Consider the following 13469-nt stretch of genomic DNA (forward strand, 5'->3'; position numbering starts at 1 on the left):
ACAGGGAAAGCGAAGCAGAGGAAGGAATTGCAGTTAGCAGTTGCTAAGTTGTGGCTGGAGCAGGCTCAAAAGAGAAGAGAAGCACAGAATGTTAAAAGAACAATATTGCAAGCAGTAGTTGTGAAACCTGAGGATGAAACCACAGCTCAATCCACTGCAACTATTTTAGAACTGTAGAAAAGCATTAGAAAGAGCAAGAATGTTAGCAGAAAGAAGAGCCAGAGAAGAGCGTGAGAGAGCAGAGGCAGAGGTGGAGGAGAAATTAAAGGCTGAGTATGGAGAGGCATTAGGAGCAGCATTGAGTCCAAGACAGACTAGGCAGGGCAGGAAACAGAAAGTAAAGTTAGTGAACACAGACGTTGCAACCACATATCCATCCCTGACACAACATAAAAAAAAACATATGGTGTTTCTGTCCCAGAGTGTGAAGATGAAGAAAGTTTTTCTCCTGATCCATTCTGTGAGGTGAGCATGTTTGACGTCATTGTGTGTGAGAAAAGGTATCCAGCTGGGGCAGACGTGATTCTGCAGATCACCTGCCCAGTGGACAAAAAGAAATAAAATAGTTGTGTGGATGAATGATAGCACGAAGAGTGTTTGGTGTTTCTAAGTCTGAAACAGCTGTAATGCTACTTTCTGTCAGAAAAGTACAGTAAAAAAAAAAAAACAGAGAGAGATGTGTGTTGTTTTAAGCAGTGATGAGAATAATGAAAGTGTGATGAGAGAGGAACACAAAAACATACAGAAAATGCATTAACCATACTAACCCTTACATGCACATACACATAAATGATACTCATGAAGACCAGACAGCAGCTTAAGCATGAGATTCTGTTTGTCATCTTGTCCAAGTCACTAGTAAGATGAAAGTGATACATAGACTAGTGGACTGAATATTATAGGAGGACAGATGGTTGCATCATAGAGGAGAAAACAGAATGCTGATGAGAGGTTTTAAATGAGTGAGCTGAGTGAGCTGATTGTGAGTTTCTGGTGTGTGAAGAAGTTTTAACATGGCACACATTTAGTTACATGAGAAGAAACTTACTATGTGCTGAGACAGCAGGGTTATGCTGTATGTTGTGTGTGATTGGATGAATGTTTGAGATTAAACTGGCTGTTTATTTGTCTTTTGTTATTAAGTTGAGCCTGCCAATTGGGTTGTTACGATTTATCCCCCTGGCATGAAGAACACGTGTCATGACTAAAACAAGGCCTTTCTTTCCTTTGTTTTCCTTTATTTTCTTTCTTTCCTTTTTATTTTGTTACTTTCATGGTGCACTGAAAGTTTTGTTTGATGATCCATGTTTGAGCAGATCTGCACGATTAGAACCGAAGCGTCGTCAAGAAAACTGTTGCAAAATGAGCTTCTCCAAAATTAAAATGGGCTCAGGAGAAAGCCACTTATTTGGGACAATTAGGAAACAAGTTCCTGTCCAAAAGGATTCAACGAGGAAATCCAGTCTAAATTATTTTTCTTTTTGAAATGACGTCGTTTTGCTGAGCGTGGAAACGAATGCGACGATAATTTCCACAATTAGCAAAAGAAGGAATCACTGAGTGAATGAGTAAGAATTTTAAAATAAATGGGGAACTGACTGACTGACTTAACACCATTGTGTGAAGTTAACCCCCACCTAACAAAGGTGTGGATGTATCTCTGTGTGTGTCTCTGTTGCAGGAGCAGAAGGAGACCACAGGAGGAAACTTGGGTCACATGACTATGTGAACTCTGAAAATTTAACCTTTTAGTTTAAATTTTTCTGTGTCTGTGAATTTATCAGGTACCATTCACTACCTTGTGTTGCTCACAGAGATTACTGTGAGAAAGAGTGTATACACCTGCGCAGCGCTAACATTTACATTTCTTTTTACAGCAGATGGTTATTCATGTGATTTGATCATGTGATTTACAGCAGGACACAACTTAATGTTTTTCTACCACAGGATTACTGAGATTTTGTATGAAGAAAACTGTAGTTACAGGCTATATGTTGATGATGAAATTACACTGTGTTAAAATGTTGGAGAAAATGTGAATGTTACAGGGGAGAAATTAATACAGTGTGAGACATACTGTGATGAGACCATTGTTACTTTTCCACAGCGAGTGTTAACTTTATGACTTTTCACAGCTCCTCTGGAATCTGGATGGCCGACACCTGAACACCAGGACGAACCGTGTGTTTGGCTAATGTTTGTTTTTCTTTAAGAGTGCTTGTAAAGGATTCAGCACAGACAGACAAGTGACGATTGAACAGATGTGCAGTGGTTACAGAATAGTTACATGGAGCTCATTATCTGACCACACTGTTGGGCTTATGGTGAGTGACAAACTTAAGGAAAGTCACTGATTACAATGTGGAATAACACTGAGATGTTAAATAATTTGGAACAAATTATGGGAAAAAGTAGGAGTTTAATGAGTTTAGAATAAACCTGCAATGATACTTGTCTCTGTGACGCTGAATACTTTATTACTCTTATGATCTATAGTTAGTTGCAAATGTGAAGTTGTTTTAACTTTAAGACTTTCTCTTCTAGGATACAGGAGCTGGGAGCTAAACAAGCTAAACATTTAATTGCTGACTAATGTTTTTACACAGGGTTACAGCTTGGAGTGAAGCTGCTCCAAGGGGCCAACCCTGGAGATTGTTTTAGGGAGACTGTGCAACATTCTTGTACATGTCTCATTGGGGAGTTGACACAGGGCGAAAGCCGTGTGGCGAGAGGAGTGTCGTCTTTTTGATTTGTAGATGTCGTGAGGTGCCATGACGAGAAGGAGTGACTCAGAGGATCGTCCACAAGATGGAAGCTGAGGCCTGGAGAGAGTCTTCAGGAGGATCAGAGATCACCTTCAGCACAGAGAGCTGTGCTACTGGGCTTCCAAAGGATCGTCACGAGGAGACTTTGCACAGCAAAATCTTAAATAAGATGAAAGAGTTTCGATGTTGACGTTAAGGAAGACAACTACGGGGTACGACGTGCTCTGCCTTAAATCTTCAGCAGCATTGGAAAATGGAACCTGAGGGAGCGTGCCAAGCTCCAAAAAGTGACAGCGCAGAGGAGGTCCAGCGATGGACTTGTGGTTCTGTGAACAGCACAAATGCCAGGTGACTGTAAAATAACTAACAGCACTTTTTCCACAAGTGAAGCCAGTAACTTACTATCCTAAAAGATTAGCTGTAGTTGCTCGTGCTTTACCTCCATGCGTGAGATCAGTATGTGCAGCAGCTTAAGCTGTACAATGTTTCAATAGTTTATTTCACCTTTGAAATTGTTAGTTCCACACGAGGTAGATGTTTACTAAACTTACATTTCTGTCACCTACAAGACACTTGTCTTTAATGTTAATGTTACTCTCACAACCACACATATTACCATAAAGTGGTGCACAATTCTGAATCTGTCCAACCCTTTTTGCCAACAGAGGAGGGCACTTCTCATGAGAGTAGAGAGCGCGAGGAGAAGAAGTGTAAGCTGAGGGATGACTTACTAAATGTGCCACTCATTGAGGGAAAGGTTTGGTTTGTTGATGGTTTGAGTTTACAATAGCAGAGGGACAGACTAGAACAGGTTTTACTGTAGCAGACAGTGAGAGAGAGTTATCTATGTAGGACAACTAGCATGTTTCATATTTGCTTGAGCAGCAGAGATGCTAGCTTTAACGGAAGCGTGTAAAGCTGTAGAGAGACAATATACACTGATAGGCAGTATGTATTTGCTACTGTACATTTCTTTGTAGTGCAGTGAGTGAGACGAGGTGTGACAACCTCTACAGGGAAACCTGCAGAACACACCAAACTCTTGCAAAATCTGCTGGAGGCAGTGTTATTACCCAGTAGAATTGCCGTTTGTAAATGTGCAGCACACATGTGAGGGAAAGATCCAGTTGCATTAGGGAAAGTTTTTGCAGATAAGATCGCAAAAGAGGCAGCTGTAGTTAAACATGGTGTTAACCTTTTATCAATACAACATCAGCAGACATGCAGGCCCACTCACCTACAGCAGGAAAACAGTTGTGACTTACAGAGGGAGCGAGCTTATAGGATGGTGTTTATTATCTGTGGGATAAACCAGTACTGCCTAATAATTTGTATAAGACTGCTGCTGTTTTGAGCCATGGGCTATACCATGTCTTAAACAGGAGGGAGATGAGCAGTAGTTTATACTCACTCTAGGATTATTAAATACTCTTTTAAAAAAAAACTTTTTGCAGGCAGAGAGAACTAATGGAACAGTAAAGTTAAGATTTAGGAAGACAGGCAGGACATGGTTAGACTGTATAGAATAAGTACATGAGGATTACTCCAGCAGAGAATGGTCTGACTCTTTGAGATTATACATGTTAGAGCATTTAGAGTTCTAGTCTTCTGTAGTGATGATAGAAAAGCAGAAGAAAGAGCATATTAGCAGATTAGATGCTTGAAAATGTTTAAAAGTAAAGAAATCATGAGAACAAATGATCTGCCAGATGATTCTGTTTCTCTGCAGGAGCAGAGTCTGAAGTCTGGAGATTGGATGTTGATAAGGCCATGGAGAGGAAGTGCTGGTCCAGTCCATGATGGAAAGGTCCCTATCGGGTGCTGCTGACAACGACCACAGCAGTGAGGATTGCTGGAAGGAACACTTGGATACATCAAGCGCACTGCAAGAAGGTGACACACATCCAGGCCAGCTCGGAGTAAGTGGCAGGAAGACCGGGAACAAAGGGGGGGGAAAGCCTCCAGGGCCCCTCGTCTCAATCCGGTGAAGAAACCAACTGAGCCACAGGTACTCATCAGAATGGCTGGGAATGTGCTGTGCATCTTCTTGAGCCTGTGGACCCTGAGTGGGATGACAGGGAGCGCACTGGAACAGAGCAAACCACACCCATGGGTTTTCAACAACTACTGGTGGCAGTTTAAGAACACAACCGCTCACATAAAGAACGAGACCAATGGTTATGCTTGTGATGCCACTGGCTACACATTCTTCTGGACTGTGGCCATATAGCATCACTGAGAGCGAGACAGTTTGTTTGGTTGCTTTAGCAACACATCCAGGAACACTGCCAACTTTTCAACTGCTCTGAACCTGAATGGAAGGTTGATTCACCAGTAGCTGGGAAGGTGAACTGCTCTGGTAAGACAGACCTGCTCATCTGACTTAAAGAATATCAAAATCAAATCAAATCACTTTTATTGTCACATCACATGTGCAGGTACATTGGTACAGCACATGTGAGTGAAATTCTTGTGTGCGAGCTTCACAAGCAACAGAGTTGTGCAAAATATAATAATGTAAACAAGCAAAATACAAGAATGGCTACATCTGAAACTAATAAATATATGTACAATATATATAATAGTATATGCATTTCTGGATGTGTATACTAAATATTTTTCTACGTGTGTGTGTGTGTGTGTGTGTGTGTGTGTGTGTGTGTGTGTGTGTGTGTGTGTACACATATTTTACAAATTAAATAGAGTAAACAATAAATAAAATATATAAAATAAATAAAATAAAATATACAGAGTGAGACATGTGCAAAACAGTGGCGTTACTGTACAGTATGGAGTGCATAATGTTGAAGTTCCAGTAGTGAAGCTGAGGTGTCTATGACGTGTTCAGCAGTCTGATGGCCTGGTGGAAGAAGCTGTCTCTCAGTCTGCTGGTACGGGACCGGATGCTGCAGAACCTCCTTCCTGATGGAAGCAGTCTGAACAGTTGTAGGCTGCAGCTTTGAAGCTAGCTGAGAGCCACATGGACAAACAATAAAATCAACTGATGTGTTTAAATACATATGTCTATATACAGTTGGATTGTAGTGACATATGATTTTTGAGAATGATGATTCTTCTTGTTCGACTTTTGACATTCAGTTGTTTACTTGCAGAAATACATAATGAATCGCACGACAGGAGTAGATCCGCCACAAGGCTGGATAGGTTGGTTACTGTCTGGTCCTTGGTGGCATCTTCTTTTGAAAATATTAATTCCTGCTTTTGTATTGTTGATACTGATTTGCTTATGTATAGGATGCATTTTACCTTGTTTAAGATCAATGCTGACTAAGATGATTTCCAATACATTTTTTAAGTGATCTAGGTAGCTCTGTTTGGAAGTTCAGTTAACGCTAGAAATGTGTTTTGGAGGTTCTACGTGTTTTGTCTCTAAGGACCACCGCATATACTTATATATAAACATATATAAATAAAACCAACTTTTTTTTACGTTAGTAATTCCTTTTGTGCATAATTTTATATTATTGTTAATAATAAATTAATTAAAGCAACAAAACAACCTGAAGAGCCGGTTGGGAGCCAAAAGAGCCGGTTCTCTAATAAGAGCCGGAAATCCCATCACTAATATTTTCATACAGCATATTGAGATTTGTCACTGGAGGAAACATTTGTTGGCCAGTGTATGTTTGTTCAACGTGTAAATCTTCATATTTCACAGTCACGTTACACATAGTTGAGATCACCCAACCCACTGCTCTAATGCAAGAAGGAATTTCCTCTTAAGCAAACAGAACATACAACAAAAGAAAAAACAGGTCACTCAAACTAACCTGCCTTAATAATTAAAAGTACAGAACTTGTTTTGAAGTAAGAAAGAAAAGGCCCTAAAGGCAAATTCCTACGAGGGCCTAAGAGTACATCTTTCACCATCTTACAATACTGTGATTACAGCCATTCCCCAACTCTCTGTCAATGGTATTCATGGCCAATGATCAGTGGGCTTTGATCAATGGTTGTTGATCAATGGCCATGAGAATTTGCATAATCATGATGAAGGAACTGACCTCTCAGCCCATTGTTCCTTCAGTGGTGCTAGTTTCAGTCATCATGCAAATGTACTGTTTATAAGATTGGGGAAACCTGCAGTCAGCTGAGACTGAAGAAGTTACTTGGATGAGTGATGAAACGTTTCTCCCACAAAACGCTACGTCCAGATGAACACAACCAACTTTTGGGGATTTACTTACCTGAATGATTGAGCATGCATCAAGAGGTTTTAACCCACTTTGGCAAGGACTGCCTAAAGCTAAATTTAAAAGCAGAAAATTAGAGGCCATCCAGGCCTTTATGTTTATGTGTGTTATCTGGCTTCATGGATAGATAAAGTTGGGTGTCATCTGTATAGCAGTGAAAATGTATGCTATGCGTTCTTATGATGATAATAATACAGTACACTATGATATCAGCAGGACTGAAGTGATATCTATTTATTAGGCACAACTGGAAGTCTTGTTATTCTGCTAAAGTTTTTTCCCACCAGTTTTTGCAAACACTTTAGAAAATTATATTAGCTTCAATAAAAATAATTTAAACATTTGCAATGTTTATTACCTCATTGTCTTACTTTAAACTAATTATTACAACAATACAAAGTTTTAAACTTTAGGTGATCTCAGTTATAATATTGTATTAAAGCATTATTGCAACTAATTGTACTATTAGCCATCAATACAAGGACGAAACAGCTTTAAAGATGGAATACTGATAAGGCAGGTTTAAGGGTGCAGTGAGAACTGAACATAACTGGCATCTCTTTAGTTTTTCTCTCTCTTTCAGTTTACAGTTAAAATGAAGACTGGCCATTTTAATGTCACCTCACAGATTATCATCATCACCAGGAGACCAAGATAACAATGAAAGATTACTGAACATCTGTTTTGTTGATTTGTTTGTGGCATTTTCTTTCAGCTGTCTTGTGTAACAGTTTCCAAAATGCTGATAGATTTTCACTACGTCCAGCCAACACCTATGATACTCTCAGAGGTTGGGGAAACAGTAAGTCAATTTTAGTCAAATTTACTTGAGCATACAGTCAGTTATATTCAGGTGTGTTGCATCAGGGACACATGGAAAAGTTTCAGGACACCGGCCCTCAAGGACTGGAGTTTGACACCCCTGTCCTACATAGTCTCCCGTCAGAGTTGTGGCTCTGTAAGAGTGATAGATTTATGGACTATAGAAACATATGGTATTGTTACTGTGCTTTACATTAAGTTGTTTACAATAAAAGCAAGGAAACACTTATTTTTGCATGACTTTTAATTTTCACATTGAATTAATGAAGAGAATAAAGGCACCATATCAGTTGTTTTTTGTTTTTGTTTTTAATGATGGATAAAATCTGAATGAAATTTTTATGAACCATTTTTGTAACTTAATTCTCAAAATATGCTTTAATCTCAGTGTTTGACATTCACACATAAGAATAACGTTTCATCCAGGCGATTAAAATTTGTCACAGGAGAAAACATTTGTAGGTCAGTTTGTGTTTTTTTACGTGTTAATCTTCATAAACCACAGTCACGTTACACACAGTTGAGAGCACCCAAGCCGCTGCTCCACCAACACCGCCAAATAATGCAGTGGCAGCCCATGACATACCTGCTGCACCTACAGTGAAATCATGTTAGACACTATTAGCTCTATTAGCTTATTCAACATGAGCAAAGCTTTTAGAGAGAGAGAGAGAGATAATATATAGTAAATTATTCAGTTTACCCCAGGACTGCAAGGTTGCTACGAGACCTCCTGCTACAACTCCACCTCCACTAGCGATTGCTAAATATGACATCAGTTTGGCAGCGATGGAGCCTGCTGCTATTCCAGCTGAAGTGAACCCCAGTGAAGCCAGAATGGCTGGAGTCAGAATCACAGTTCCACCAGCTCCTAAAAAACCCCCAAAAAACATATATTAAAGATTTTCATTTCAAAATTATGCTGTGGTTAATGTCATGGCGTACCTGCAGACACAAGGACCGCCTTGCCTGTTAACGAAATACAAAAAGATGTCAAATAAATTCTTTACAATAATAATAATAATAATAATTCATATCCACTGTATAATGGGATAACACTGTTATAAAAAAAAATAGACTCACATATTTCTTCCCATTCCATGTCTGTGCTTTCAAAGATAACATTCAAATGACACCAAGAGCTCAACTGAACAAACCTGATGTATGTTATTTACTTTATTTCCAAGAACTACCTCTCCCATTTATCAAATATGAACAGAGGAGGAGGAGCACAGGGATGTACCTTAAAAAAATAACACAGGCATGTACAGGGAGTGCAGAATTATTAGGCAAGTTGTATTTCTGAGGAATAATTTTATTATTGAACAACAACCATGTTCTCAATGAACCCAAAAAACTCATTAATATCAAAGCTGAATGTTTTTGGAAGTAGTTTGTAGTTTGTTTTTAGTTTTAGCTATTTTAGGGGGATATGTGTGTGCAGGTGACTATTACTGTGCATAATTATTAGGCAACTTAACAAAAAACAAATATATACCCATTTCAATTATTTATTTTTACCAGTGAAACCAATATAACATCTCCACATTCACAAATATACATTTCTGACATTCAAAAACAAAACAAAAATAAATCAGCGACCAATATAGCCACCTTTCTTTGCAAGGACACTCAAAAGCCTGCCATCCATGGATTCTGTCAGTGTTTTGATCTGGGGCCTGTTCTTCGTACCTCGCTAAGTGAGTTAGCTGGATGAGATTGTTGACGATTTCGCGTGATCCTGGATCGTTCGGTTCCCCGAAGCCCATCCAGGACTTGCTGTCATAGCAACAGAGCCGTAAGCGTAAACCTGCTGGGGAGCAGGTTTACTTTATGTAAACAGGATTAGATCGCGGCCACGCAGGTATGTCCGCGTCATTCATACGAAAGCAACAGCGATATTCCACCACTGTTTCACCATAAATAAATATTATCAATGTAACTAAAGATAATGCAGCACTTGATCCTGTTATTGATGTCACACAGATACATACAGGTCATTCCCTAAAAAAGGGAAATGTACTATTAACATTCTATTACATGTATGTGATTATTACAGATGTAATTCATATTTCAGAGTAGTAATTGTAAATTACTTCGTGTAATCAAGATGAGAGACCACGGCTATAAAAGCGAAGGTGGATTTGGGAAGTCTGTCGCAGTCATATCCTGTCCGTTTACGCGAGCCACCCATTGCGGAAGGTGCAAGATTAATAAGGAGAGTCCTCAGAATTCAGCATATATTGCGGGACAGACAGGATCCTTTAGCTCAGCGCGACAGTGTGCTCATTGAGAGATATCGATTTTCCCGTGAGGGTATTATTTACTTAACCAACTTGTTGACGAGGGGGTGCAGGACCACCACCTGTCTTTTTTTTGCTCTGCCCTTTTCTTGGTTGCTGTTATGAACAAACAAACAGATTATTTCAGGGTCTCTTTCCAAGAGACGACAAGCAATATAAGTGATAAATATTACCATTCTGTAGAATATTCTTATATTTCACTTTTACTTGTTCCCATGTTCTAGTGGGTCCTGTTGTGGCTCTAATGTGAAAGGGGATATAATATAACATATTATAATATAATATAATGTAATATAATATTGGATAATACCCTACCGCCTACTGGTGTTGGCCAGAGGGGCCGATGGCGCCATATGGCAGCCTGGCTTCTGTCAGTCTGCCCCAGGGCAGCTGTGGCTACAACCGTAGCTGCCTCCACCAGTGTGTGAATGTGAGAGTGAATGAATAGTGGCATTGTAAAGCGCTTTGGGTGCCTTGAAAAGCGCTATATAAATCCAATCCATTATTATTGTTATTATTGAATTACTTACGAGTTTGATTTGTCAGCAACTTTCTCCCAGCCCTCTCTCCTTGCTTTGCAGCCTTTGCAGTGTTCCCTTGCGTTTTAATTAAACTCTGAAACTCCTGAAATCCCTCACTCAAGAGTTCTTGCTCTGCTGCCGAAAAATACCGAGCGCGCTCCTTCGACATTTTCGCCGACCAATCAAAGGGTTGCCGATCAATGTTTCTACTATCGATGCGTAGCCCCTGTTGGGCCACCCAGTGATCTCACATTACTTCATCCAGCTATACTAATCGTCAACAACAGGTGTGTTCGGGGAACCGGAATAGCGAGCTCAGAGTTAGCGCGATGATTTGGTCTTGGATGTTTCATTTGATCTTGGATGTAGTAAGCGACGTACGAAGCACAGGGCCCTGTTCACCGTCAACATTGCGTGCAGCAGCAACCACAGCCTCCCAGACACTGTTCAGAGAGGTGTACTGTTTTCCCTCCTTGTAAATCTCACATTTGATGATGGACCACAGGTTCTCAATGGGGTTCAGATCAGGTGAACAAGGAGGCCATGTCATTAGTTTTTCTTCTTTTATACCCTTTCTTGCCAGCCACGCTGTGGAGTACTTGGACGCGTGTGATGGAGCATTGTCCTGCATGAAAATCATGTTTTTCTTGAAGGATGCAGACTTCTTCCTGTACCACTGCTTGAAGAAGGTGTCTTCCAGAAACTGGCAGTAGGACTGGGAGTTGAGCTTGACTCCATCCTCAACCCGGAAAGGCCCCACAAGCTCATCTTTGATGATACCAGCCCAAACCAGTACTCCACCTCCACCTTGCTGGCGTCTGAGTCGGACTGGAGCTCTCTGCCCTTTACCAATCCAGCCACGGGCCCATCCATCTGGCCCATCAAGACTCACTCTCATTTCATCAGTCCATAAAACCTTAGAAAAACCAGTCTTGAGATATTTCTTGGCCCAGTCTTGACGTTTCAGCTTGTGTGTCTTGTTCAGTGGTGGTCGTCTTTCAGCCTTTCTTACCTTGGCCATGTCTCTGAGTATTGCACACCTTGTGCTTTTGGGCACTCCAGTGATGTTGCAGCTCTGAAATATGGCCAAACTGGTGGCAAGTGGCATCTTGGCAGCTGCACGCTTGACTTTTCTCAGTTCATGGGCAGTTATTTTGCGCCTTGGTTTTTCCACACGCTTCTTGCGACCCTGTTGACTATTTTGAATGAAACGCTTGATTATTCGATGATCACGCTTCAGAAGCTTTGCAATTTTGAGACTGCTGCACCCCTCTGCAAGATATCTCACTATTTTTGACTTTTCTGAGCCTGTCAAGTCCTTCTTTTGACCCATTTTGCCAAAGGAAAGGACGTTGCCTAATAATTATGCACACCTGATATAGGGTGTTGATGTCATTAGACCACACCCCTTCTCATTACAGAGATGCACATCACCTAATATGCTTAATTGGTAGTAGGCTTTCGAGCCTATACAGCTTGGAGTAAGACAACATGCATGAAGAGGATGATGTGGACAAAATACTCATTTGTCTAATGATTCTGCACTCCCTGTACAGTTCTTGGTTGGCCCAAAGTTTTATATGAGAATTTGTGTTTATCTGATTGGTTAAAACTGATGGGGAGAAATTATAGTTTGCACTAAACTATCCCTTTGTTGGTGCCCCAAACTAGTCCCAGCCACTAAGCACTAAAGGTTTTTTTCCCCTATTTTCTAACCTTTACCAAATGACTTGCTGTATTAGTGACCATGAGAGCAACCCTGGTTGAGTTACAGGATGCAGTTTTTGTCCCGTGGTCCCGATGACTCACACATCTTTTAAGGTTCCACCACAGTCAAGTTAAGGTCTGGACTTTGCACGTGTTTTTATTTGTCACATTAAATTTGTGAAGACAACAGAAGCATCATATCAGTCTTTGGATTAGATAAAACATCTTCATCCTCTACAATGATATTTTATTTCAAAATGATGGGTAAAAGTGAGCAACAAAGGTTATCAGACATTTTTGTAACTTCATTCTCAAATCATGCGACATTTCCATATATTTATATAGTATATATTTTCATACAGTGCATTGACATTTGTCACAGGAGGAAACATTTGTAGGCCAGTGTATGTTTGTTCAACCTGTAAATCTTCATATTTCACAGTCACGTTACACATAGTTGAGATCACCCAACCCACTGCTCTTAATAATAATAATAATAATAATAATAATAATAATAATAATGGATTGCATTTATATAGCGCTTTTCGGGGCCCTCAAAGCGCTTTACAATTCCACTATTCATTCACTCTCACATTCACACACTGGTGGAGGCAAGCCACAGTTGTAGCCACAGCTGTGCTGGGGCAGACTGACAGAATGCAAGAAGGAATTTCCTCTTAAGCAAACAGAACATACAACAAAAGAAAAAACAGGTCACTCAAACTAACCTGCCTTGACAAATTAAAAGTACAGAACCTGTTTTGAAGTAAGAAAGAAGATGCCCTCAAGGCAAATTCTCACGAGGGCCTAAGAGTACATCTTTCACCATCTTACAATACTGTGATTGCAGCCATTCCTCAACTCTCTGTCAATGGTACTCATGGCCAATGATCAGTGGGATTTGATCAATGGTTGCTGATCAATGGTCATGAGAATTTGCATAATCATGATGAAGGAACTGACCTCTCAGCCCATTGTCCCTTCAGTGGTGCTAGTTTCAGTCATCATGCAAATGTAATGTATGTAAATGAACAGAATCGACTTTTGGGGATTTACTTACCTGGATGATTGAGCATGCATCAAGAGGTTTTAAACCACTTTGGCAAGGACTGCCTAAAGCTTGTACGTCAGTATGAG

General features: G+C 40.2%; 1 protein-coding gene and 1 long non-coding RNA gene across 3 annotated transcripts in view; one reads left to right on the top strand and one right to left on the bottom strand.

The window, feature by feature from the left end:
* The window catches only part of LOC113024581 (interferon alpha-inducible protein 27-like protein 1), a 121480-nt gene extending 112479 nt beyond the window's left edge, over positions 1 to 9001 (bottom strand). The window contains exons 1-4 of one of the 2 annotated variants that reach the window (XM_026171770.2): positions 8885 to 9001; positions 8747 to 8770; positions 8505 to 8672; positions 8031 to 8396 (exon numbers count right to left, since the gene is read on the bottom strand). In XM_026171770.2, coding sequence (XP_026027555.2) covers positions 8287 to 8396; positions 8505 to 8672; positions 8747 to 8770; positions 8885 to 8903 — 321 coding nt within the window. In that variant the 5' untranslated portion in view covers positions 8904 to 9001 and the 3' untranslated portion in view covers positions 8031 to 8286. Of the gene's footprint in view, positions 1 to 8030; positions 8397 to 8504; positions 8673 to 8746; positions 8771 to 8884 lie in introns of those variants that run through there. The other variant, XM_080293687.1, reaches the window with a different exon arrangement.
* On the top strand, positions 2975 to 4623 carry LOC145422380 (uncharacterized). The gene is made up of 3 exons (XR_013903664.1): positions 2975 to 3113; positions 3431 to 3475; positions 4495 to 4623. It is a non-coding gene; the product is annotated as an uncharacterized LOC145422380 (long non-coding RNA).
* Positions 9002 to 13469: the final 4468 nt, after the last annotated feature.

This window comes from Astatotilapia calliptera, chromosome 19 (genome assembly GCF_964374335.1).
Source record: "Astatotilapia calliptera chromosome 19, fAstCal68.1, whole genome shotgun sequence".
Classification (NCBI taxonomy): Eukaryota; Metazoa; Chordata; class Actinopteri; order Cichliformes; family Cichlidae; genus Astatotilapia; species Astatotilapia calliptera.